Below are 25,143 nucleotides of genomic sequence, written 5' to 3'. Positions count from 1 at the left end.
CCCAGAGATCCACGAGTCAGGGTCTGGGCAGCGTGGAAGGGCCTCTGCTGTCTGTCTCAATGTTGGTGCCAATGACAAGCTGGTCCCCTGAGGAGAAGGCGAGAAGGGAGCAGTTCCTATGTGCCTGCACTGCTCAGAAAAGGGGCCACCACCCCTTCTTCCCGGGCACCAGGACAGCCCAGCCGACCAAGGGCTCTGCACTGCCCAGCAAACAAGGCCAAGGCACCTGCAGCCAAATGCCCGAGTCTGAGCCTAACAGGGACTGAGGTGGACATTGATGAGCATGAGCCAGTCGCCAGGTGGTCCCCAGGTCCCAGCCACCCTGCATCCTGGATGCTTTGTTGTCCACTTCTTCCCCTGGGCCCTCCTGCCCACTCCCCACGCCCACTGCCCAGCTCTGACTTCACGGTCTCCCACACAAAGCCCTGCAGTAGCCAGTGCCGGCCTCCCTGCCTCCAGATCCCCCGCCTCTAGCCACGCAGCCACCAGAGTCAGGTGTCCAAAACGAACATCCAACCTTCAAACTGTTCGATGCCTCTCCGTCACCAGTCACTCATTTGTCAAAGCAATTTGGAGGCCACATGTGGCAGGCAAGGTGCCAGATGCTGGGACACAATGGCAATCCAGACAGACAAGGTCTCTGCCCCCAGGAACCCCCAAGCCAGTGCAGGATACAGAGGAGTCAGTCAACAGGTAACAACTAACACAGGAGCTACCTGCTGGGACCTGGAGGCACAGGTTGCTATGGAAACACAACCTAACCTGGTCGGGGGTATCTGTCCTGCGGTAAACATCCCATGAGTCACGTCTTTGTGCTTAGCCATGATTATTTCCACTGGCTAAACCAGGAAGTTAATTTTGTGAGGCAAAAGATGTGCTCATTTCTTCTGGCTTTTGAAAGGAATTGCCAGATTGCTCTCCAAAAAGGCTGGGCCAATCCCAAATGCTTGTTGGAGAAGGGGAGGGAAGGAGGGTAGGAGAAGAGAAGGGAGGACAGAGATGGGGTCCCTGAGAGGCAACAACGTGCCATTTTCATGGACAAACTGAGTGCAGAGGCCTGGGTCTGCTGTGAGGACAGAGTGGATGGTGAGTGAAGGACAGAGACAAGACGGGACCCCGGTCCTATTTTGCCACCATGTTTTCCATCCAGGACAATGACCTGCAGCCCAGAGATGGGAGGGTGAGGGGATTAGGAGGCCAAGATTCATTTGGCAACAGACACGATATCTGCTGTGTGCCAGGCGCAGGGCACGGGGCTGAGCGCTGCGAAGGCCCCCACACCCTGCCCCGGGGCAGCATGGACACAGGCTGGAGGGGGAAATGCCAGAGGAGCCAAGAGGCTGTCACGGGGATGCAGTGACAGGGGATGATGACTGACCCCAGGGTGGGAGCAAGGGTGATAATTCTGGACTTTGGTCCTTAGCCTGAACCCAGGCTTAGGGAGGGAGGGGGAAGGGAATAGAGAAGTTGGGGGACTCCATTCAAGACCAGACTTGGGGCTCCCGGGTGGTTCAGTCGGTTAAGTGTCCGACTTCGGCTCAGGTCATGATCTCACAGTTTGTGGGTTCAAGCCCGGCATCGGGCTCTGTGCTGACCGCTCAGAGCCTGGAGCCTGCGTCAGATTCTGTGTCTCCCCTTCTCTCTGCCCCTCCCCTGCTCTCTCTCTCTCTCTCCCTCTGCAAAAATAAATAAACATTAAAAAAAAAAAAAAAAGACCAGACTTCACCCACCTCCCCCCACAGACAGGGAAGCAATGGATCTGGTACTGGGATCTGGGACAAGCTGCTTGCAGCCTCGCTCTTGCAGAGGTTGGGATGAGTTGAGGACTTCCCAAGGCTATTGTAAGGATCAGGAAAGCGGAAAAGTCCTGGACCTTCACTTCGCCCTTAAAATGTCTCCAGAGAGTGACTGCGGCCTGGACGTGGGAGGGTGACCTGCCCTGGGAGTGGCGGGGACCAGGAGGAAGGGCACAGCTTCCTCCCCACAGTCTCCCCCCCTTCCCCCACCTCCCGGGACAACTCTTCCCTTTTTTTGGTCCATTTGTTTGTTTGGCAGGTCGTTGCTTGTTTGTTTAGTTGGTTGATTGTCTGGTTTGGGGCAAAAAGCCTTGAGCTTCCCCAGGGCTGAGAGCCTTGCTTGGTCGTGTGACCTCAGACAGGTCTTTGCAAGCTGGAAGGTGCACTTGTGATGGGGCGGACGGGGCGGGGGGGGGGAGGGAAAGAAAGCCAAGAGGGCAGCCCTCACCCTCCCTGTGCCCCTGCAGGTACTCGGAGGAGGAGACCCGACAGAAGGTCAGGACTTTCCGGCAGATGCTGATGGAGAAGGAGGGAATGCTGACCAGGGAGGACCGGCCTGGGGGCCACATGTGAGTGCTCGCTGCTTGGGGGTAGGGGTGGGGGAGGGAGGGTGATCCGGAAACTTCAAAAACGTTCTGACCCCAGCGTGGCCGCTGGCTGACAGTGTGGCCCCAGGCTAGCCCCACTTCCCCAGTTATTACCACCTGTAAAATGGGCCCCGGAGTAAGCACGTGTTCCGGAAAGTGGGAACAGACACACCGAATATCATTGCTAGCGTGGCCAAAGAACCATCAGGTAAAGAGAGCAAGGGCTCCGCAGGGGTCACATCTTGCGCCCCTCACAGGACAGGAGGAACACCAGTGTACCATGGGCCGTGGGCTTGGCATCCAACAGGGGAGCTATGGGGAGGCAGATTTATCTGGGGTTAGAGAAACTGGGGACAAGAATGCCACACAAGAGTGCAGCAGGCTGCTGTAGGAGTGTGAGGGCAGCCCGTCCCTGCGCCAGTCCCGGCCCCACTGGATGGCTGACCGCGCCCCATGCCTGGCAGGCAGTGCGCACTGAGGGGGCTTCATGGAATCCACTCGATGGGCCTTCCCCTCCCCTCACTGAGCCTCAGAGCCCCACCCAGTTCTGGCTCTGGGAGGGACAGAGGCTTCTAGAGCAGCCAAGATAAATACTCCTGGCGTTTCTTCTGGGGGGGGGGGACAAATTTGAGGAGCAGGCATTTTGCCAAGGCCCCTAAACCCCTGTCACTTTTGCTTACACCCCAAACAAAAAGAGAGCAGCATGTTCTGAGAGATTCTCCTGTTGAGGACAGAGAGAGAGAGACAGAGCACAAGTGGGGGAGGGGCAGAGAGAGCGGGAGACACAGAATCCGAAGCAGCCTGCAGGCTCCCAGCGGTCAGCACAGAGCCCAACGCGGGGCTTGAACTCACAAGCCTTGAGATCATGATCTGAGCCAAAGTCGGAAGCTTAACCGACTGAACCACTCAGGCGCCCCTCTTGTCGCCATTGTCTTAAAGACAAACAGCATCGCAGGAGTAGCCAACCTGGGTGGGCGGCGGGGAAGCCCTTTCTTTGTCCTTCTGGATGGCTGGGGGCTCCTGGGGTGGGGAAGTCCCGCCGTACCCCACCTAAACCTCACCTCTCTGGTTCAGGTATGGAGAGGAGCAAACACAGGGCAGCGGAGGCTTGCGAGGGGCTCACGGGTGATCTGGGGGAGCCAGGCGATAAGGTGGCGCTAATCACCACCTCCCTCTCTGCAGCCGCCCTCAACTCACAGCACCCTCAGCCACTCCCGTGCCCTCCCTTCAGTGATGCCCATCCAGCCCCCTGCCCCCCACCCCCACCAAGAGCAGGATAGCACCTCTCTTCCCTTCCTAAAGCTCCTGAGAGCCGGATCCTCCTGCTGCCCGCACCACCTCCAGACTCGGAGGTCCTGGCTTTCCCACTTGTGCCCCCTCAAATCACCCCAGCGCTTTTCTGGAAAATCACCCTCCTCCACACAGTGCAAGGGACAGAGGCCTGTGTGGACTCTCCTGCCACTTTCCCTGGCCCTTCCAGCAAGAAGCCTGCCCTTCTCCCCTCTCCCAGGCTCCTTCCTTCCTTCCTTTTTTATTTTAATATTTATTTATTTTTGAGAGAGAGAGAGAGGGCACACGCACCCGCCCGCTAGTGAGCGCTCGTGAGCAGGGGAGGGGCAGAGAGAAGGGGAGAGAGGATCTGAAGCGGGCTCCATACTGATAGCAGAGAGCCTGATGTGGGCCTCGAACGCACAAACCACGAGATCATGACCTGAGCCAAACAAAGTTGGACACTTAACTGACTGAGCCACCCAGGTGCCTCCCAGGCTCCTTCCTTTTAATTGAATTCCCCGTCCTTCCTCAGCTCTGCTTCCTCCTCTGGCCACTGTCCCACGTTTTTCTCTCCTTTTTCAATCGAATTTCTGTGGACCATGAGGCACGTGTTGCCCCTACTTCCTTAGGCCATGCAGCCGTGGTGGGCTTCCGCCCCAATCCCTGGGACCTGCTGACACCAAGGCCTCCAGAGTCCTAATTCCCGTGGCCCGTGCTTCTCGGCAGGTCTGGCCTCTCTCTAGTCGGGGCCACCACTATGCTTCCCCTTCTGGAAGCCTACTTTTCCCCTGGCTTCAGTGTTTCCTCCTGCCTCCCCTGGTGGCTCTCTCTGTCTCCCTTTGCCCCTGCCCTCCTCCCGGATGTTGGGCCTTTCCTTCTGCCTTCCCTCTTCTCCCCGGGGAGGGAGGGATCTCACCTGTTCCCCTGCTGAGATGCTTCCTGTCAGGGGGTGCTCTCAAGTCTTTGCCAGGAGTCTTGATCATATCTTCCCCTGTAAGAACCGGGATGCACTGGGAAATTCACCAGCGTGTCCATCATCAGAAGAAATGTCCTTGAGGGTCTGTGCTGGGTGTCCCCCCCCCTTCCCCGTGCTAGTGCTAGGAGCAGGGAGGAGAGGAGGGGAAGGGGGCCCCCTGCCCCCCCCCCCACCGTGGCAACACAAACCTGAAACCTGAAACCAGGAATCACCAGCAACCCTGACAAGAAACACCAGGGCCGCTTGAACCACACGGCCCTTGTGTGTGCTCAGTAGAGGAAGAGAGAGCGACAGGCTGGGGTGGTCAGTCAGGAAGGGTCCCTTGGAAGAGGCAGTGTCTGGAAGACTCGATGATCAGGGAGCACTCCTGCTTTGGAGGCAGAGAAGAGTGTAGACTAGGCTGGGTCCTGGGATTCCGCTAGCTAGCGTGTTAGAAGATGCTATCAGAAGACTGATCTTTATCGGTTTTGTTTACTGCTCTATCTCTGATACCTAGAACACTGCAGCTCGCCCGATTTTCCCCAAAGCCTGGGTTTCCTCCTCTACGTGGGAAAAGGGGTGGGGCCGGAAGGTTTCTTCTAGCTCAGGGAGCCAAAACGATGTGAAAATAGCACTCCAAACGGTGACTGAGGCAAGCTAAGGAGGCTGATGGTGGCCTGGATAACAACTCGCAGGCTGGGAGGAGCCCGAGGCCCAAGGCAGAGAGGTGACAGAGAGCTGGTGACCGATGGGTCGTGTGCCTTCCTGTGGACCTGGCATCAGACCGTGGATCTTCGCTTCCTAGCTCGGAGTCTGGGGTAGTGGAGGGAGAGTGTGGGCTCTGGTGTCAGACAGGTCACCTGTCCCAACCTCCAAGCTCCATGTTAACCCCCCGGGCCCTGGATCCCAGCTCGACCACACCCCGGCTGTGTGACTTGGGCACGTCCTTGACTTCTCTGGGCCTTTGCTTCTTTACTTATAAAAGGGACCACTCGGCAATCTCTGTGCTCATGCCTCTGGCTTCCTGACCCCGATACCCCAACCCCCTCATGGACTGGATTTTGAGACATGGAGAAATCCAGTGCCCTCTTAGAGGGAGGTGACAATGCCAGAGCCAGTAGAATGTCACCTCTCAGGAAGAAGAGAGGAGGGATATCTGATTTTAACCCTCCATAGACTGTAAGAGCCTATGGTACCTCCCCTTCAGGAAAAGGGTCTTAAAGGGGCAGGATCACTCCCAGTGATCTTAAGTTAATCTACCAGTTTGAGTGACAGTCTCTTGAGACAGACCGCCAGGACACCATATTGCTGCAGTACCTGGACTGGATTCCATAGACGGTGGCAGCCGGTGGAAGGTTTGAGGGAGGTGTGATGTGGTCAGACAGGTGTTTGGGGACGTTCTTCTTGGAAAGAGGAATCAGAAGGGTGACAGGCGGGGAGAACCGTGGGGCAGCTGGCATGGTAATCTGGAAGCCAGATGACAGACAGGAGTCAGGTCCCAGAGACAGTGAGAGAGGACACGCCTTTGTCCTTGCAAACCGATTGATGTTGGGAGCCTATCTTTACCCCCGAAACCCTCTGTGGTTCCCCACCATCCATGCAGCCCTGGACGCCCTGGCCTCCTGCTGAAGGGTCTCCACACTCTCAACCCAGCCCGGTTCCCCGCTCCCAGCCTCAGGCAGCAGCCAGCCCGACCTGCTGTTCCCAGGTCCATGCCTTTGCTCACCCTGGGCCGTCGGTCTGGAACACCCTGGGCCCCTCTGCACTGGTTCTAATTCACCCTATCATTCAGGGCTGCCTCTAAAAACCACTCCACCAACATTCCCGGGATAAAAGTAAACCGTTTTCCTCTTTGGAATCCACACAATCCTTTCTTACTTCTCGTGGTTGCTCTCAGTTCTATTTTGTTTTCTCCCTTGCTCTAATAGACAAGCTTTAAGAATAATTGTTTTCCTAGTTATGTAACATAAAAAAAAAATGCTCGGGAGAGAGGGTTTCTGGAAAACAATATTCATAAGCTACTCCCTAACACAGTGAGCAAATTCCAGTCTTTTTTTTTTTTCCTGTGCATCCGGTTTGCTGCATAGTGCGACATCTCTGTGCCTCATTGTTTTATCTATAAGATGGGAATTTTCATGACGGTACCTATGTCACAGAGCGGTTTGAGCATTAAATGATTAAATGAGATAAATACAGACACAGTGCTTAGAATCGTGCCTGACAATACGCCCCCATGCACTGTGTGGAGCAAGGGGAGGGGCCTCAGGCCTGACTCATCCCTGTTCCCGCCACCTGTCCTGCCATCCTGTTCACCCCTGTTCCTGCCACCGCTGCCCCTGTCCCAGGCCCCAGGCAGACCTGGCATGCCGGCTGAGTGAATGAGCTGGGAAAGCAGACCCTTCGCCTGGAATCCTCCCCTCCTCTGTCTGGACTCATTCATCTGTTGATTGGCCATTACGCTCTTGGCTAATGGGAAACAGAACCAGTTAATGAGAGAAGCTGCTGGCATGAGGAAGAGCGTGTGACAGGCAGTCTTTACTCAGGTCAGAGTCCTGGCCGTGGCGGCCGGTCCAACACATGTCCTGTGCGGTGAGGACCCTTGGTCCGTTCGTTCTTGGTCTCTCGTCACTAGACCCAGACTGTTTGGCTGGCTTTGCTCAGCTCTGTGGGGGCTGGGTTCATTGTATCACAGGGGAGTAACGCCTCCCGGACCTATTCCACAGATGTGGTGAGGAGTCAACTAGATGACAAACTCGAATTTAAGGGCAGGAAGTACTAGGGGCACCTGGGTGGCTCAGCTGATTAAGCATCAGACTCTTGATTTTGGCTCGGGTCATGATCTCACATTTCGTGAGTTCGAGCCCCACATGGGGCTCTGTGTTGACAGTGCAGAGCCTGCTTGGGATTCTTCTCCCTCTCTCTGTCCCTCTCCTGCTCACGTACAGGTGCGTGCATGCTCTCTCTCTCAAAATAAATAAATAAACCTAAAAAAAAAAAGAGTAAGGGGGTACCTGGGTGGCTCAGTTGGTTAAGCGTCTGACTTCAGCTCAGGTCATGATCTCGAGGTTTGTGAGTTTGAGCCCCACGTCAGGCTCTGTGCTGACAGCTCAGAGCCTGGAGCCTGCTTCAGATTCTGTGTCTCCCTCTCTCTCTGCCCCTCCCCTGCTCACACTCTGTCTCTCTCTCTCTCTCTCTCAAAAATGAATAAACTTTTAAAAAATTTTTAAAAAAGAGCAGGAAGTGCTACACAAATCTAGAACTCCATGCATATCTAGAACTCCGTGCATACACCCACAACTGTGTCTATAAAGTAGAGGCCAGGGCTGAGCTAACATCTGCAGCAGGGGCTGGCCAGTGAAGTCAAGGCCTGTCCTGTTTGCACAGGAATTCTCAAAGCCAATTGCATAAGTGAACTTGTATCCTTTAGTCAAAAGTTCCAAAACCAAAGGGGATGTTCCTTTCCCTCTCTGGGCCTCAGTTTTCTCATCTGTAAAATGGGGAGGTACAATTTCTCTAAATCAGGTAGTGACTCTGATTGGGATTTGTGGACATTCGAGGGCAATCGAAACATTAGAGAACATTATTGTTGGTGATATTATCGTCCAGGAAAGGCAGGCTAGGAGAACACAGGGTTCTAGCTTTGGGAGATCCTGAAAAACAGATGTGCTGATATCAGCTGCACAGAGTCAGCAAGAGAAGCGTCAGCCTAGGCCCTTTTATACCCCTGGAACCTGCAGGACACAGAGGTTCTGGAACCAGAAGGTTCTGAGACCTGTGCCCCTCCCTGAGCCCACTACTCAATGCCCTGTGCTTGTACCTTCAATGCTCCCAGCAGCCGAGAGCCCAAGTAAATCTCTCGGAAGGGACCACAGAGTGAGAAAGGCCAGCTGAGAAGTCTCCAGGGAGGGAGAATACAGAAGTTCTGTCCCCAGGACAGAGGAAGAAAGATGTCTGTAGGGGTGCAGCCGGCAGAGCGGGAGGGCACAGTGTGGGGAAGGAGGAGTTCGGATGTTACAGGCAAAAAAGGATCCCTGCCCAGGGCAGTGCCCAGACGGAGCCGTTTTATTTTGTAAATAACCTTTATCACATTTTCGTCAGGATAGACTCCGGAGCTCCCTCCTGCCATCGGCTCACCCACAGTGTTTGAGGTGCCCTTAAGTTTTGCCAAAGACGGTGTTTATGTGTCAGGCATTTGTGCGGCTGAGGGCTGTGTGGGGGTGACACCGTCAGGGTAGGGGACAGTGGGGGGGGGGTGGCGCACGGGACAGGCCAAAGAGCTGGAGATTTCAGGAACAGGAAGGAGGCCACTGGCTTCAGGAAGAGGAATGTGGGGAAGAGCAGAGAGGTTTGAATGGAGGGGTATGGGGATGTTTGGCTCTGTGGGGTGCAGGGGGAATGACGTGAAGCCCCCCCCTTCCGTCACCCCAGAGAAACCTCTCACACTACCCGTGTGACTTCAGGGTTGCCCCGGGCCAGGTCAGGGTTTAGGAACCAAACAGCATTCTTGATACTGGCCTCCAGGCTAGCTAACACTGTCAGATTTGGGTTACATTCTTTTTTTGTTTTTGTTTTTTTAAGTTTATTTTAAGATAGGGAGAGAGAGAAAGAACAGAGGAGGGAGGGAGAGAGAGAGAGAGAGAGAGAGAGAGAATGAATCCCAAGCAGGCCCCTCGCTGTCAGTGCAAAGCCCAATGCAGGGCTCGAACTCACAAACTGTGAGATCATGACCTGAACCAAAACTAAGTCAAAACAGTTAGCCTACTGAGCCACCCAGGCTCCCCAATTCTTTTTTTTTTTATACAAGATCAGTTCTTTATTTTATTTTTTTTTTAGTTTTTTGTTTTATTTTTGAGAGAGAGAGAAACAGAGTGTGAGCAGGGGAGGGGCAGAGAGAAAGGGAGACATAGGATCCTAAGCAGGCTCCAGGCTCTGAGCTGTCAGCACAGAGCCTGACATGGGGCTCGAACTCACGAGCTGTGGATCATGACCTGAGCTGAAGTCAGACGCTTAACCAACTGAGCCACCCAGGTGCCCTACAAAATCAGTTCTTCAAAGAACAGATTAGTGGGTGCTCTCCTAGAGATTTGCTCCTGGAAATTCTTTCACCTTGTAGCTGTGGGGAGAAGGTGAGGGTGCGTTAGTGTCTGACAGGGGTCCCTCTAACAGTGGCAACCATGTGTGGGACGACCGTCTGGGGCCAGGCCTGTCGCTCATGTCAGGAGCTTCATAGAGCGAATCTCACTTAATCCTCTCCTCAGCTGGGATATTCTTTTCGGGCTTGTGGAGATAAAGGCCTGGGGACTCAGTGAGCATGGTCATGCCTGGATTGAGACCCGTCTGTGTGAATCCAAAGCTCGTGTCATGTCCTTAATGCTCTGCCACCCCCAGTGCTGGCCTGCCTTGCTCCGGGCAGGGAAAGAGTGAGCCTGGCGAACAGCACCCAGGAGTGAGGGTAGTGGTACCCGAAGCAGGGCTGAGCCTCCATCTGGGAAAGGCACTGTCTGAGCCAGCAAGAAAGAATGGAAAGTGGGGAAGCCACCACCTTGAAGCCATTACCCTGGAGCTGGGCTTTGGAGGGCCGCTTCTGGGCTTGAAGAAGAAGTTGCACAGTACTGTTTCCCCCAGAGAATCCCCCAGCGGTCCTGTGACAGAGTTATCACGCTCCTCTCCGAGAAGGGGCTCAGAGAGGGGGGATGACAGGTACAAGTCACACAGGGACTCAGGGCCAGTGCACGATGAGGCCACGCCTGCGGCTTCAAAGCTCATGCTCTAGCCGCAAGCCCCGCTGCCTTTAGGAAGAGAGCATCCCTCGGCGAAGCGCCCGCAGGGAGCGAACATCTGTGGCGGAAGACGGCTGTGGGCTCCAGAGCCGGGAGCAGGGACGGGACGCTGCGGTCCCTGCTGAGCGCAGGGGAGGGCTCTGCAAGATAGATGGGGAGCCGCGGAGGCGGCGGAGTGCCGGGGCCCGCGCCGCTGCCACCGGGCGGTGATTGATGACAGCCCGGCAGCGGCAGCGGGAGAAGAGCAGCCGGGCCTCGGGAGGCTGCGGAGAGGAGGGCGAGGAGAGGCCATGAATATTTCAGAGCCGCGGCCGGGGCGGGGGGACCGGATGGGGGCGGGGAGGGAGGCGCTCGGCGGGGAGGGGGCTTGGGGACCAGGCCGGCGAGCGGGGTTAGGGAGCTAGGAGGGTGGGGAGAGCGGGGCTCACGAGAGGAAGGGGGGTTGCGGACGGGGAGTGGGCTGAGCGAGGGGCAGGGGGGTAGGGGTAGGACAGTGGGGCTCAGGGGCACAGGGATCGGTGAAAGGGGCTCTGTGCGGGAAAGGGGGGCTGGGGAGGGCAGAGGAGCACTATGAATGGGAGTGAGGGGCTCGGCGAGGGGAGGGGGCTCACTGAGAGGTGAGACCAAAGAAGGGGCCGAAGGGGCGGGAGGGCCCGGCTGAGGCCGGGTGTCTGCAAGGGAGGCGGCTCTTTGGGTCGCCCAGATCCCCGACTGACCTTCTAGGGGTCGGGGCCGCATCCCGCAGACCTTGCGGGAGGACCAGGCCTCGGGGCGCCGCGCTGAGAAAGGGGCAGGAGGAAGGCCCGGCCAGGGGGCGCGGGTGGTGAGCGTCCCTGTCGCCGGCAGCGTGGCGGAGACCCCGCGGCTGCTCGAGGGCGCGGAGCCGGGCCTGGAGTACGCGCCCTTGGACGAGGACGACGGCCCGGTGGACTGCGACTGCCCGGCCGCCTGCTACCGCGGGCACCGGGGGTACAGGTCAGCGCCCGCCGCGGCGGGGAGGGGCGGGGGGAAGGGGGCCGGAGCCTCCCCTCCTCCCTCACCGCCCACCCCCAACCCCCCACCCCCTCTCACCCAGGACCAAGCACTGGTCCAGCAGCTCGGCGTCGCCCCCTCCCAAGAAGAAGAAGAAAAAGAAAGGCGGCCACCGGAGAAGCCGGTGAGAGCGCCGCCCGGCCGGAGGGGGCGGGAGGGGCACGGTGGGGTCCCCCAGGTGCGCACCCTTCTGCGGGCAGGAGACCCAAAGTTGCATTTGTGAGCCCCGCGCCTCGCCGCGACCCTTTGCCCTTACAGGATCCCGCCCCCTCACTGTGCGGGCCCCCAACGAAGGGCCCGCCCCCTCAGCAGGCTCCTCCCCCTCGCCGAGCCCCTCCCTTTCGCCCAGCCCCCTCCCCTTATTGGCACTCACCTACCCCAGAACTAGACACACTGATCCGGCCCCTGGGTCGACCCGCTAGACCCGCTCGCAGTCCCCCCTTCTCGCTCCCCCGGCGGTCCTGCACTCACCACCACAAGTGTGAGTGGCCTGGGGAGGAGGGGTTTAGGTGGGTCACATCTGTGGCTCCCCATCTGTGTGTCCCCCTCTCCTATCCCTTGCAGACTTCTGGAGCCCCAACTAACTCTGTCCAACTGTCTGTCCTTTTCTCTCCCTGGCCCTCAGCAAAAAGAGGAGACTGGACTCTGAGTGCAGGTCAGTATCACTGGTTACCAGGGGCGGGGCGGGGGGGCGGGGGGGGGGGGACAGGAGTGGGGATGTCTGTGGGTGGGCAAGACTCCAAGACCATCCCCCAGAGGCAGGAGGCCTGCCACATCAGGCCCTGGACACTGCCAATGTGCCAGCTGTGCCCACGGAGGCCAGAAATCCCACCATTGGAGCCTCTAACATTTGGGTTTGAAACAGCCCTCACTCAAAATGCCAAAGAGGCTGAAGGGTGGCTAGGGGACAACACAGGCAGCTCCATCACCTACCTTAGGGACCTTGCTGGCCCTCAGGGCCTCGGTTCGCTTTGTACAATGGGCAGCCGCTTTGTACAATGGGCAGCCGGCTTCAGCTAGATGCCCGAGACACCCAGGTTTCCCCAGCATTTCCAGCTGCCCCTCTCCGTCCCGGGCACCAGTTCACTAGAGCCTGCCCCACCCTGTGTCCGCAGCTGTGGGAGCTCCTCACCCCTGCGCAAGAAGAAGAAGAGTGTGAAAAAGCACCGAAGAGACAGGTACCTTCCCTCCCCTGGGGCCTCCTCTCACTCCTGTCGGCCCAGGACCATGGCTGTGCAGATCTGTGTCCCCAGGCCACCCCAGACAAGCTCAAGAGAACCCTTTTGTGGCCCTACAGGTCTGATTCTGGGTCCCGGAAGAAGAGACGACACAGGTGAGTGATGCCCTGCTAAGGATGTGGACAGAGGCTAGTGCCACCCCGCGCGGGGACCAAGGCCCAAGGGAAGCAGTGATGGGAGGGGATTGGTGAGGGTCTTCCCTTGTTCCATCCTCCCTCCGGGAAGGGACTCCTTCCGGGAGGCAGGCAGGGAAAGTTGGGGGTGGGGGGCGAGAAGGAAGGCCAATTGTTTGCAAAGCTTTCTGGTCCCATGAGTCAGCCTTGATGTCAGGAAGGGAGAAGCTCAAGACCCCACATTTGCAGGGAAAGGGCATCCATACAGAAGGAAAGCTCAGTGGGTGGGAGACAGGTGGGCGAGCTGTGGCTGTGGCTGGCAGTTGTGTCTGGAGGACAGGTGCCAGCCCCCAAAAAGACCTGACTGACAGGCCAAGGAGCTGGCCTCCAACCAGGCGGGGCTGGGAGCCAGCATGGGGCGCTGAGCAGGACAGAGATTGTTCAGGGTGGATTAGGGGAGGGGAGGGAGGAGGTGAAAGTCAAGAGCCCTGGCAGAGGCTGGAGTGGGGAAAGTAGAGAACTCAGCATGGAGGGAAGGAAGATGTAAGGCCGTCCTAGCCCCAGGGTGGGCATGAGGGCCAGAGGACCTCCCAGCAGCCCTGAAGAGGGACAGAATCCCCAGTCTCATTCCTGCAGTGGGAATTCGCCGAGGGTCATTTGCCAGGTGGGGTAGGAGCCTAAATAAATAATCCTGAATCTCTAATTTCCCCAATTTCCCATCTTCCCTTCCTCTCTTCCCCACTTCTCAGGGGCCAGTATGGGCCCCTACTGCCCCCTAGTGGTCACCATCCATCTGCACAGATCCTCTGGCCAGCTCCCAGGAGTCCTGGGAAGGACCTAGAGACCACCTAGGCTAGAGCAGCTCCAGGTGGGGAGACTGAAGCCCAAAGCAAGCAACATGGGTTCTAGAACTAAAATCTTTGGCCTCCTGGGCCTGCCCCCACCCACTCTGCTCCTGTGAGAAACACATCCCAGTTTTTTCTTAGCATCACTTCATATTTGGTCAGAAAGAGGCATCTGTTCAGGAGTAGAAGCATCCAGCTGGAAATCTGGTGGCATCAGGGAGGGTGGGGCTAAGAGATCTACAGGGACCAGGGGTGCAGTGAGACCTTAGACACCTACTAGGAAACTTTTCAATCCTTTTGTCAAAGGTAGAAGGAGAACACTGTGGGGCCTGGCCCAAGGAGCTGGATGGGATGGGACTGTAGGGGGCAGGACTGGGTGGGATGGAAAGCTTTGGGAACAGCCCTTGATGAGAATCCAGAGGACTCAAATGCAGGGAGATCATGCCCAAGAGAAAGCATTTCTTTCCTAAACCCCCAGGGAGCTAGCCCAGAGTTGGGCCACTCTCTGAGGGGGCAGAGAGGCAGGAAGCCTGGGCTCTGCCCTAGAGAGCCCCATCTGAGGGGACCTGGGAACAGGGGACACAAATTAGGTGTGGAAGGGCCACCCCCACCACCATGACTCATAGAGGGGCCTGTCCTGAGACCGATTCCAGAAGGAAAGGACAAGTCAGCCTTCTGGGGTGGTGGACACATCGCTTATGGCACCCCCAGGAGGAGCAAGACTCCGGCCCAGATGGGCAGTGATCCTGGGAGAAGGAAGGAAGGAGGCTTGGCTGTGTGAAAAGGAACCAAAGCAGTGAGGTGGGATGAGCGAGTCCACACCAGCTGGGGTAGGGGTGGGGGGCTCAGATCCCAGACAGGAACAAATCTCAGCTCCCTCAGCTCCCTACCTAGGCACACCCCCTGCTGGGCTCAGGCCGAGCTGTCCCCTCAGCCTCTGCTTTCTGCAGATCTCGAAGCCCCAAGAGCAAAAGGAAAGAGAAGAACAAAGAGAGGAAGAGGTGAGAACCTGTCACCATTCTCAAGCTCCTCCGCCTCCCTCCACTCTTCCCCCACTCCGGCAAACCTGGCCTTCTAGAAGCACGGAATTGGGCCCTTGGAGATAGTTCGTTTGGTCCCCATTGCCCAGATGGAAAAATTCCGACCCAGAGAGGAAGCCAAGAGCCCCTGTGAGTCAGTGGCAGAGCCAGAACTGGAACGGGGGCCTCTTGCCTCCCAGTCCTGGGTTCTTTCTAACTCTGTCTTTATTACTCCCCGCGTCCCTCACCCCCTAGTCGCAAGAGCACCAGCTGAGGAGCCAGTGAGGTCTTGGGGGTCCGGGCTGTCTAGAGAAGAGGGTGCTTTCTCCTAATTCCCACAAATGACCCACGTGGACTAGAGAGGCTATTTCTGTAGGGTACTATAGGGGGCGGGGTCCCCCGTGGGGCAGTCAGGCGGAACTTAGGTACTGGCTGGTTTCTCTCCCAGGCCACACGCGGAGTCCCCAGGTCGGAGGCCCCGTCGCCACAGCAGCGGCAGCTCCCAGAGCCCCTCCCTCTCCTCCCACTACAGCGATTCCAGATCACCCAGCAGGTAGGTCCTGGGCCCCTTCGAAACGCTCCAGGGGACGTTCAGCTCGGTTCAGCTCTGCTGGGGGGTGGGGAGTTGCAGATCGAACCCTCCCAAGGGCTGGGGAAGAGGCCGGTGGGCAGAAGAGCAGTTGGTGGATGGAAGTCTACCAGGAGGGTGCAGGTGCCCACCCTCCTGCAAATGGGCGAGGAAGAGCTTCCGGCCGCGGCTCTTGGAAGTCGAGGCAATAGGTGGGCCAGGGCCTTGCTCTCTAAATGCAAGTGAGAGGCAGGGGAAGGGGCAGCGGTTCCGCTCGCAGAGGGGGCGGTCCCACGCCGGCTGCCCGCCACGTCCCCTCCCCACGCCCCACCCCCCAGGCCGAGCCCCAAGCACCGAGATGACGGGCGGAAGACGGGCAGCCAGCGGTCCAGCGGGAGCCGGTCGCCTTCCCCGTCCGGCGGCAGCGGGTGGGGGTCGCCCCAGCAGAACGGCGGCAACAGACAGCGGAGCGGAGCGCACGGGGGCCGCCCCGGCTCGGCGCACAGCCCGCCAGATGTACGTACGCTTCGCTTTGCGGAGGGTTCCCGCGCCGTGCGGGCTGCGCCGCGCTGGGTGGGGTGTCACCGCCGGGCGGGGCGCGGTGAGTGTGTAAATGGGGGAGGGAGGCGCCGCTTCCCCCTCCCGGCTCGGCTCGGGAGCGGCCTGGAATGCTTGGTTGTTGCGCCCACCTGGCCCTAGTGTCGGGGCGAGGGGGGCCTGCAGGCTGGGGCCACCCTTGAGCTTGGCAAACTGATGGCCAGAGGGGGTTGACCACTGGGACTCCCAGCCAGTTGGGTAGAGAGCTGAGGAGAATCCGGGGTCTCCTGCCTCCCTCTCTCCAGGCATATTGGGGTGGGAGGGGCATGGACAATGCTAGGGGTCGCAGTCAGGAACCGGATTCAGAGACGGGGTCTCCCCTGGGCGCCACTTAGGCCCTGAGCCTCCCTCTCCCTCTCCAAGCGCCCTCCCTCCCTCGACCCTCTCACTGGCCCCTCCCTCTCCCTCGAAGCCCTCCCCTTTCTCTGTCCCCATGCGGCCACCGAGCTGCATTTCTAAAGTCCCTTTTCCAAGGAGAGTGTGTCCTTTCCCCCAGGGACTGGCTGCCCACGTGTGGACAGATGTCTCAAACCTGCAGGCGCCCTTGTTCCCCGTGTCCCAACCTTCCTAAAGCACCTGCCAGTGTCCCCATTGCTCCCTCAGAGACTCCACACCAACACCTCCCAAAAACTGTTCCCACCCATCTTCCAAGAGGGGCCAGGACTCCTTGAGACCCACAAGCAGCTGTGGCGATGGCAGGGGCTGGCAGAACAGACAGGCTTCTCGGCCTTTCCCAGGTGGAAGGGCTAGGCTGGGCTGGGAAGGGGGGGGGGTTCTCCCAAGCCCCAGGGGAGCCCCACATCCCCTTGTATCCTTTGATCTCAGGGAGATGGGGCTGCAGTACTGGCAGGGGCATTGGGTGGGCAGGGGGACTTGGGGTGGACAGGCCTGCAGGTGCCCCCACCCCAGACCCTAAGGCTGCCTCCCAGCAGGGAGGGTGGGGGCTGCCCCTCCCCAGACCTCCGGTCTCAGCAGCAAACATGTCCGTGTTGGTCAGTTTCATTTTGATTTTTGGCTGTTTCCTTCACTCCCTTTATTTTCTCAAACACCCTTACCGCCAAGGCCTTAGTGAGGAAAGCCAAAGGCAGCAGACAAAAGGCTCTTGGCGTCAAGGTTAATTTTTGTTTAAGGACGTTACCTGTTTCAGGACTGCCCCACTTGGACAGGGTGCCAGGCGCCTGAGCTCCCAAGGGCCTGGCTGGGCCACATAGGGAGGATCACACCAGTGTCCCTGGATCTGTCCTGGGGGTGGAAGAGGACACACAAAGGTAGCTGAAGGCAGCCAGGACAGAGACAGTGGACAAACTCAGAAGAGAGTGTGCCCATCCCCCCACCACCATGGGCACAGAGCCCCCAAACACCTTCTCAGGGGAGCTTCTCATCCTCCTGGAAAGGCACAGAACGAAGCCAGGGCCAAAAGGAGGCTCCATCCCACTTCTGGTCCCTTCCCCTCCCTGAGCAGTAGGCCACCAAGAGCCCTGGACAGGTACAGACAAAATGGCCACAGCAACGAAGTAGACCCCAGGACAGAGCAACCAGGGAAGAGGGTGTAGCCTCCAGCCTTGGGGAGGGTGCCCTGTCGGCCGCACCCAAATCTTGACTGCCTCCCAGAATGGGATTCCATTTTGACATTGCTCCGGGAGCCTCCTGGGAGACGGCACTCTGTTACCCCTTTCACAAAGCATGTTCCCCAAATCCTCTCCCTTCCCTCGGGCCCTGCGAGATCTGGGACCTCAGGACATCCAGGCCTCTCTTCCAGGGAGGTGAGATGGGGGCGGGGAGGGGGTTGTGTGTGTGGAGACTTTGCCAGTCACCAAAAATGTCTTTGGGGACAAGTACTGGGGGGCGGGGGTATTCTTGGACGCTACCTTAAAGAAAAAAAAAAAAAAGAGAGAGAACAAACGGAAAAAAAGAAAAGCTCACCATTTTTAACCCCGTCTATGTTTTTGCTTGTTTTTTTAGCCTCCCATTTGAACCGTGGTAATATTGTGATTCCATTTTCCTGTTCAGTTGGCAAGGGAAGAGGGTGGGGAAGTTTATGTAACTTTTTCCTGTTTTGTTTTTGTTTGTATTTTCTTTCTTTTTCTCTTTCTTTCTTTTTTTTTTTTTTTTTCCTTTGGTAATGTACAGAAATGCAAACTATCTCTCTGGTTGTTTTTTTCTTTTTTTCTATCTTCTATGTTGCTCTAGAATTTTGCTTTTGTGCGTGTTACTGTGGGAGCCTCTCCTCCTAATGCAGAGATGGGTCCTGAATCTCAAGTGAACATTGACCATATACATATGTCTTTATACTTATTCTTTTTCCCTTTGTAACCAGAATTTAAAAGGGAAGATAACTCTTAAAAAATGACTCCCACACCAGCAGCCCCTGCGAAATCTGCAGCGGCAGCCAATCAACTCCTCAACCCCAGGGCATGTGCTGGAAATGCCTCAGCTTTTAAATGAACAGAAGTGGCCCCCCCGCCGTTCCTCCATGTCCCTGTCTCTAAGGAACGTTGGAGGGAAGCTGGGAGATGGGAGGAAGAGAGATATTTCCCAGGTCACCGGAGGAACATCCAGGGGCAGTGAGCACCCTATGGCTCCCCAGTTCCTTCTAGTATAAGATGGCTGGGGGAGACAGGGACAGGCTGCACAAGGCCTTCAGTGCCAGGCTCCAGATCCTAGAGGAGGGAGCTGTCCACACCTGTAGCCCAGGTGAGGGGTTCAGAGCCGGACATTCCCAGGCAAGACAAAAATCCTCATCTTGAGACAAAGGCCAGCTGGGTGCTGGCTCCCGCCACGGCTCTCTTGTTGTCCCATCCCAGGTCAGGATTAAACCCCCAAAGGGATTTCTGGGTTCTGCTATTTACTGCCAGGAGCTCAGAGAGGTCAAGTGACCGGCTCAAGGTCACACAGCTTTTTAGAGGTAGATCCAAAAGGAGACTCCAGCCCCCTCACCTCAAGACCACCAGCCAGTGGAGAGAGTGGCCAGTGGAAAAGCACACTCTGGGAGCCCTGAGTAAGGGGAGGAGGGCTTGGAGGTGGGTGCTGGTTGTCTCCGCTCCTGCCTTCCTCCTGGGGACCCCTTCGGATGTCCACGGCACACTCCCAGCTCTCAATTCCCTGGCATTGGGGCCCGCCCACACAGAGACCAGGGAATAGGTGGGCCCAGCATTAAGCAAACCCAACTCTATAAAACTGTCACTTCAGTGACTCAGGAAACCCTAAGCCCTCACAGTTCACACACGTATGGGGACAGAAATAGTGAGGCAGAGAGGGAAGGGGGCCGCTCATGGTCACGTGATTTGGCGATGGAGAAGTAAGATGCTGAGCCCAAGTGCCAGAAAAGGTGTGAGGTGTTTAAGGACTTAGAAGGAGGGCCCCCTGCCTTGGCTCCACCTGTCCCTGGCATTGGAAGTGTCAAGGGAAGCCTCTCCATTTGGTGAGGGTGACAGAGAAGGTTCCTGAGCCAGGCCCCCAGGCTCTCTCTGGCCTCCGCCTCTGGCTCAAATTTCATCACGAAATGGGCAGCCTAGGGTGACCCGAGAAGAGGTGTCCGTGCGACTGCCTCACCTGCTCCACCCCGGCCCCCCCCTCCTGCCCCCAGGAAAGAGCAGTAACCACAGTTGGGAGGGGGGGCAGTCAGAATAGGAAGCAGCATCTTGGCATTTCTCCCAGGCCGAAGCCAGAGGGCAGGAGGGGTGGGTTTTGCTAAAATGACGCCTAAGCAGAGGGGGGAAAGCGGTTGACCTGAGGCAGGATCAGGCCTCCAAACTGAATCTGTGGTTGCCTTCCCTTTTAAATGCACTGATCCCTTCACCCCATCTGTCCACTCTGCCTCATTGTAATAGCTTCTCTCTCTTTGTTCTGTCTGGGCCCGCCTCTCTCTATTGCCCTGCCTGTCTGTTTCCTTCTGCCTTTGTTTCTCTCTCTCTCTTTGCATCTCTCTGTCTCTGTCTCTCTCTCCATCTCTCCCCCCACATGGGCCTCTCTCCCCCTGCTGCCAGCCCCTCCTGAGCCCACCCTCTGGTTCTGCTTCCATCCGCTGCCGCTTCCTGCATGCCCTCTGGAGGTTTTCTGTTGTTTAAAGAGTTAAGGAAAGCTTGGCTATTGGAGCCTGCGGGTTTAAACACAAAAAGAAAAAAAACAAACAAAAAAAGCAAACCAAAATGGCTGGGCAGGAGCCCCCTCCCACCCCTGGGACTAGACCGAAAGCCACCCTGGCTGCACATGCAGGTGCCAGTTCCCAAGGGGGAGCACAGCTTAGAGTCACCGTCTTCCCCCCCACCTTCTGCATTCCCAATGCAGAGATCTTCTTTTCTTTTTTATTATTGCATTCCTGTCCCTGACCACTGAGAAGGTAGGTATCCCGGCCCCGCTGTGCGCCCCGCTCGCTCCCATCTCCAGATAAGCCCCCTGCCACTCTGCTTGGTTTGAATGTGGTTTTCTTTCTCTCTCTCTTTCTCTCGATCTCGCTCTGGTTGGTTTTCTCTCCTTCCCTTTTCTTTCTTTACTTTAGTGACTCCTCATTTGTAACTTGCATTTTTTCTCCAAATGAGCTACGTACGAAAGCTGTGTTTCCTGGTTTGTCGTTTGGTTTTCTTGACTTTCCCCGACAACTTTTCTGGTTCATTTCCCCCCTCCTTTCCACCTTCCCTGCTCCTTCTTCTTCCTCTCCGACCCCACCTCCACCCCCACCCCTCCAAGCCCCGTCCCCCCACTCCCTCTCTTTCTCATTTTGTTGTCCGAATGCATTTCTGTGTGGTTAGCATTTCCAAGTTTGTGTTCTCCTCCTGAACTGTATATGCTGCGGTTGAGCCAATTTGATTTCTGTTGTCTGGAGTAGCTGCTAAGCCCCCCACCCCTCACCCCTGCCAGCCCCCGGGGCCCGTTTTGGCACTAAGCAGTGGTGGAGGAGCGTGTGCTGGCCTCTTGGCCTCCAGATCCTGGAAGAAGTTCTGGCTGAGGCCAAACCTGAGGAAAGAGCCCTGCCCCACCCTCCAGGGCCTGCTGGGCTCCCAAGGGTCCTGCCCTGGTGGCAGCTGGAGCTTTCAGGCAGGACCTACAGACTCTGGGGCAGCAGCTGGCACCAGGGCTGAACCTCACAGCTCCATCTTTTGGGTGTAATGGTCGTTGAACTTCAGGGGCCCAGTGAGCTGGCACTGGACTCAGAGGGCCTACTTAGTAAAGTTTCAGTGGGGCAATTTGGGGGATGAAGGGGACTCTCAGCTCACCCTCCCCCCTGCCTGGACCACTACTCAGCTCAGACAGGGTCTCCCTCTGCCCCCAGCATCGTTCCATCTTCTGAATTTGAGTTTAATGTGCAGAATGATTCGGAAAGGACAGTCAGTGAGAGCCAGGGTTCCCCAAGGTGTTGGAGCGGAACCGAGCTTGGGTCCTGAGACTTGCGACTCCCAGGCCAGTGCCCAATCCAGCCATGTTGGAGGCAGGTCCTCGGACCCCACCACCCACCCCAGCTCTTTAAACTGTTTCCTGTCTCACCTGGGAGTAGCTGCAGAAGTTTGACATCCCAGCCCTTGTGAGGCATCAGTGGACCTCCGTCCTCAGCTCTGGAAAGAGAAAGTCCGGCTCTTCACCCTCCTCGCCCCCCCCCTCCCCTATGTTGACCCCAGGGGCAGGTTGTGAGGAGCTCACCCACTCAGAATATTGCTCGGCTGTGAGTGGTGTTGGGAGGGCAGACAGGAAGTTGTTCAGGGAGAGAGAAATCACTCTGGGTCCCACGGGGAGACTGTCCCAGCCTGATGGGAGGAGTAGAGGACCTGATGTGACCAGGGACCCAGAAACGGGATCGCCAAATGCTGAGCTAGAGGGGGTGGTTAGCTGAGCCCTGGGGGAGAGGGGGTGGAGCATCTCAGATGCTCACTGTTCTCGTCCTTAAGAATCCCGGGATGGGGCTGGCACATCATCTTTTGCCTTACTCTTTTCCATTGCCTTTTCCCTCCAAACATTTCTTATGTAAGCTAAAGAGAAGGTATCAGAGAGCAGAGGGGCTCCTGGAAGCCTGGAAGCCGGGCTCAGAGACAGGCGAGGTCCTCTGTGTTCACTGACTCATTCACTCACACACACACTCAGCCAGCATCCGCTGAGCCCTCCTCGGTGCCAGGTCCCGTGCTAGGTGTCCGTGCCTGGGTTTGAGGGAACTGGTTTGCGGCCCCCACCTATCAGGCTGGGGCACTGACAAAGGTCACTCAGAACAATTAGAGGGGAAAAGCGGAGCCAACAGGTGGGGAACTCTGCTCACCACAGTAGGCCTCACAGCCCTGCACAGTCCATACTGAGAGAAGGCCCAAGGGTCTGTGGGATCACAGAGGAATGCACCTGTTTCAGGGTGAGGGTCAGGGGAGGCTTCCTGGAGGAGGTGGTCTTGATTGAGCACAGGGCCCATAGGCATTAGCCAGGCTGTGAGGGGGTGGTGAGGGCAGGGAAGGGGAAGAGGGAACAGGAGTCACAAAGAGCAGGCTTCTGGAGGAGATGTTTGGAGGTCCCTGGCCACAACAGTCCCATCTAGCTATGAAATCCCATGGGTCTGGACTGATTTCTCCCTCAGTTCCTGGGAAAAATGAGACCCGGCCAAGCTGAGGAGGGGGCTCTCACTCTGGCGGGACCATGGCGACCCTTTCTCCAGGGAGGTATGGGTGGATAAGAACGTGAGATTGGCCCAAGGAGTCTTCCCCCAGGGAAGGTGCTGTCTGCCGCCCTGCCCAGCAGCGCCTTCGTCCCATCCTCTGCCATCCAGGCACGTGGCCATGCCCAGACCTTCCTGCGCTGCTCTGACCCCGTTCATCCGTGAGGGGACTGTGAGTCACTTGTGCTCTGAAAAGAACCTTTCGACTCCTAGACAGGCGCCTCCCCCAGCAAAGACCCCAGTTATCCCCGCTTTATCGATGGGGAAACTGAGGCCCCCAGAGTTAGATCACAGCAAACTCATATCAGGGCTGATTCCAGGTGTGCCACTTTTCCACTTACCATCATCTTAAGCTATGGCATTTGGCTTGCAGGAGGGGAGAGGGAGAAGGACTTGACTTCAAGGCACGCCAGGCAGGAAGCTTCCAGATAAGCACAGGGGTCTGGCACAGAGGTTTGGGCCTCAGTGGTTGCGGGCAGCAACGTGATGCAGGTGGGCGTCCACCCAACCCAGAGCCTTTTTGCTCCTAACAGTCCCACCACACGCCCAGCCCAACAGTGGGAAGTAGAGAGGACCCCCCCCCCCGCAGTGTCTGTGGGAAGGAACATTGGGGCCTTCAGTCTCCTTCCCCCACTGCTGGTCTGTCTCCTGGAGTCAGAGAAGCTGGCTCAGATCCAGAGTCTAAGCTGGAGCCAGGGTTCACAGCCAGGTCTTGACCCCCATGTTTACTATTCTGCCCGCTTGCCTGGCTGCAACCACCCCCCCCCATCAGAATAGCAAGCAAAGGCTTCTTTAGGGCGGGGTCCAGCGTTTCCTGGGTTTGGGTACTATGCCTTGGCCACCAGGGCCCCCACTCCCCCCTGCCTGGGATCTGTTCACTTTCCACTCTCAGACAACCCAGGAGATAGGAAAGAACTTGGAAATGTGAAGATTCTGGAGATTTTTCTCATTTGCCTCCTCTGGGGGCTTGGGAGCTGTAGGCGCTGGCCACCCGCTGGGATGCGGGGGATATGTGTTAGGAGAGCCAAGTGTCTCCTGGTAATGTCTCTTGACTTTGGAGCTGCCATCTCAGAGGGGCCATGGCTCCTAGCCCAGGATGAGAGGTGAGCCGGTCATCAGGAGAGCTGGGGTGCTCAGATATCCACCCTGCCCACCTATGCCTGCCTGAGCCCCAAAGGGAGACACCAGGCTCTCCCAGGAGGCCTTTATGGCCCATTTGACTCTGGACAGCTGCTCTCACTTGCTATGGCTAGTGTTCATTGGCTGCTTCAGCCACCAATCAGAGCTGGCTGTGCCTTTCCTCCCATGGGACCGACTTCTTGGCTCTGCCTCCAAGCCCTGGCTGGATCCAGGCTTGCAAGGAAGGGCCTGGGCACCACCCCGCCTCCTGCAGGAAGCATAGGCCATGCCAAGGAAACCACGCTCCTTTCAGTCTCTGGCAGCAAGGTGCCCTGAGGGGTTGTAGGTAGCTGGTTTTGTTCTCCCATCCCAGGAGCCTGCCAAAAAAGCTTGGCCCAGACCCTGCCCCTCTTTGGCCCCGACCCTTGTAATGATTCCTTCTTCAGCAACAGCATTGAGGCCCTACTAAATGCCAAGTTCTGCGATAAAAACTGAGGTTACGGAGCTGAATCCAACCGAAATTTCTGCCCTGGAGGTGCTTCGAAGTCAAGTTGGTGCTGGTGGTTGGGGGTGGGGTAGACAAGTGGAACCAACTGTTACCAGATAGACAGAAAGCTGGAAACCCAAGGACAAGAGGAGGGGTCTGTTCAGTGAGGGGAGGAGGATGGAGAGGGTGGTCAGGGGTACACAGAGAATCCTGGAGTATTTGCTCTGGTAGGGACATCAGGAAGCAGAGCCCAACCCTCTCGTTTTGGGGGTGGGGAAACTGAGGCCCAGAGTGGGGAAGTGACTTAGCCAGGGTCACTCAGTGAGGCAGAGGCAGGCTCTCAGACCCCTGGTTGCCAGCTAGGGCCCTTTTGATGGTACCAGGCTCCCTTTCTGGTTTTCTGTACCCCAACCCTTGTGTCCTAACTGCACTTTTGGAAGAACATTGGACATCTCTATCCAGCAGTCACCCAAGAGGTGCCTGCTCAGGCCCGAGGAGCCGGGCGCGGCCAGTCCTTCCTCCAGAGGCGGTGTGGCCTCCTCTCGGCCTAGAATGGGGTGGTTGCGTTTTTTTTTTCTCTCTCTCTCTATCTCTCTTGCATTTTTGTGAATCTAATGATGAACTTACGCTACCACACTTTTCCCTTCTCTTACACACCTTACCTACTAAAGGAGGAAGTGCCACTTTATTGGTAAGTGGACGTTAACCAAGAGGGACTTAAAAAAAAAATCAGAACTTAAAAAAAAAAAAAAAAGGAAAGGAAAAGAAAAGAGAGAAACAGAAAGACAGTCGGGTGTTACTGACAGTTCCACAGGTCTCTGCAGGGCCGGAAAACAAAGAAAGAAAAATGTTAACAGAAAAAATGTCAGTTCCCCAGGAGTTCAGACATTGTTTTTGATTTTGGTATCTAATGACATTTGTGGATTTTGTTTTTTATTTCTGTTTTTCCTCCCTTTCTTCGGTTCAGTTTTGAGTTCAGTTGTCCCGCCCCGCCCCCACCCCCATCTGTGTGCCGTGTGCCCCTTCCATCCCCTCACCCACCCCCCACGCGCTGGGGGGGCCTGGCCTGGGGGGCTGGCCCCGGCCCGGCCTCCCGGTGCCCGCCCTCTC

General features: G+C 57.1%; 1 protein-coding gene across 1 annotated transcript in view; it reads left to right on the top strand.

The window, feature by feature from the left end:
- The window catches only part of SRRM3 (serine/arginine repetitive matrix 3), a 35,016-nt gene that overhangs the window by 4,384 nt on the left and 5,489 nt on the right, over positions 1-25,143 (top strand). Inside the window, 9 exon segments of the mRNA XM_042970806.1 lie at positions 2,264-2,365; positions 11,237-11,365; positions 11,466-11,546; positions 12,048-12,077; positions 12,538-12,600; positions 12,720-12,755; positions 14,569-14,619; positions 15,086-15,190; positions 15,544-15,721. Of these exon segments, the coding sequence (XP_042826740.1) occupies positions 2,264-2,365; positions 11,237-11,365; positions 11,466-11,546; positions 12,048-12,077; positions 12,538-12,600; positions 12,720-12,755; positions 14,569-14,619; positions 15,086-15,190; positions 15,544-15,721 (775 nt within the window).

Source organism: Panthera tigris, chromosome E3 (genome assembly GCF_018350195.1).
Source record: "Panthera tigris isolate Pti1 chromosome E3, P.tigris_Pti1_mat1.1, whole genome shotgun sequence".
Taxonomy (NCBI): domain Eukaryota; kingdom Metazoa; phylum Chordata; class Mammalia; order Carnivora; family Felidae; genus Panthera; species Panthera tigris.
This window is presented reverse-complemented; position numbering and strand designations above follow the sequence as displayed.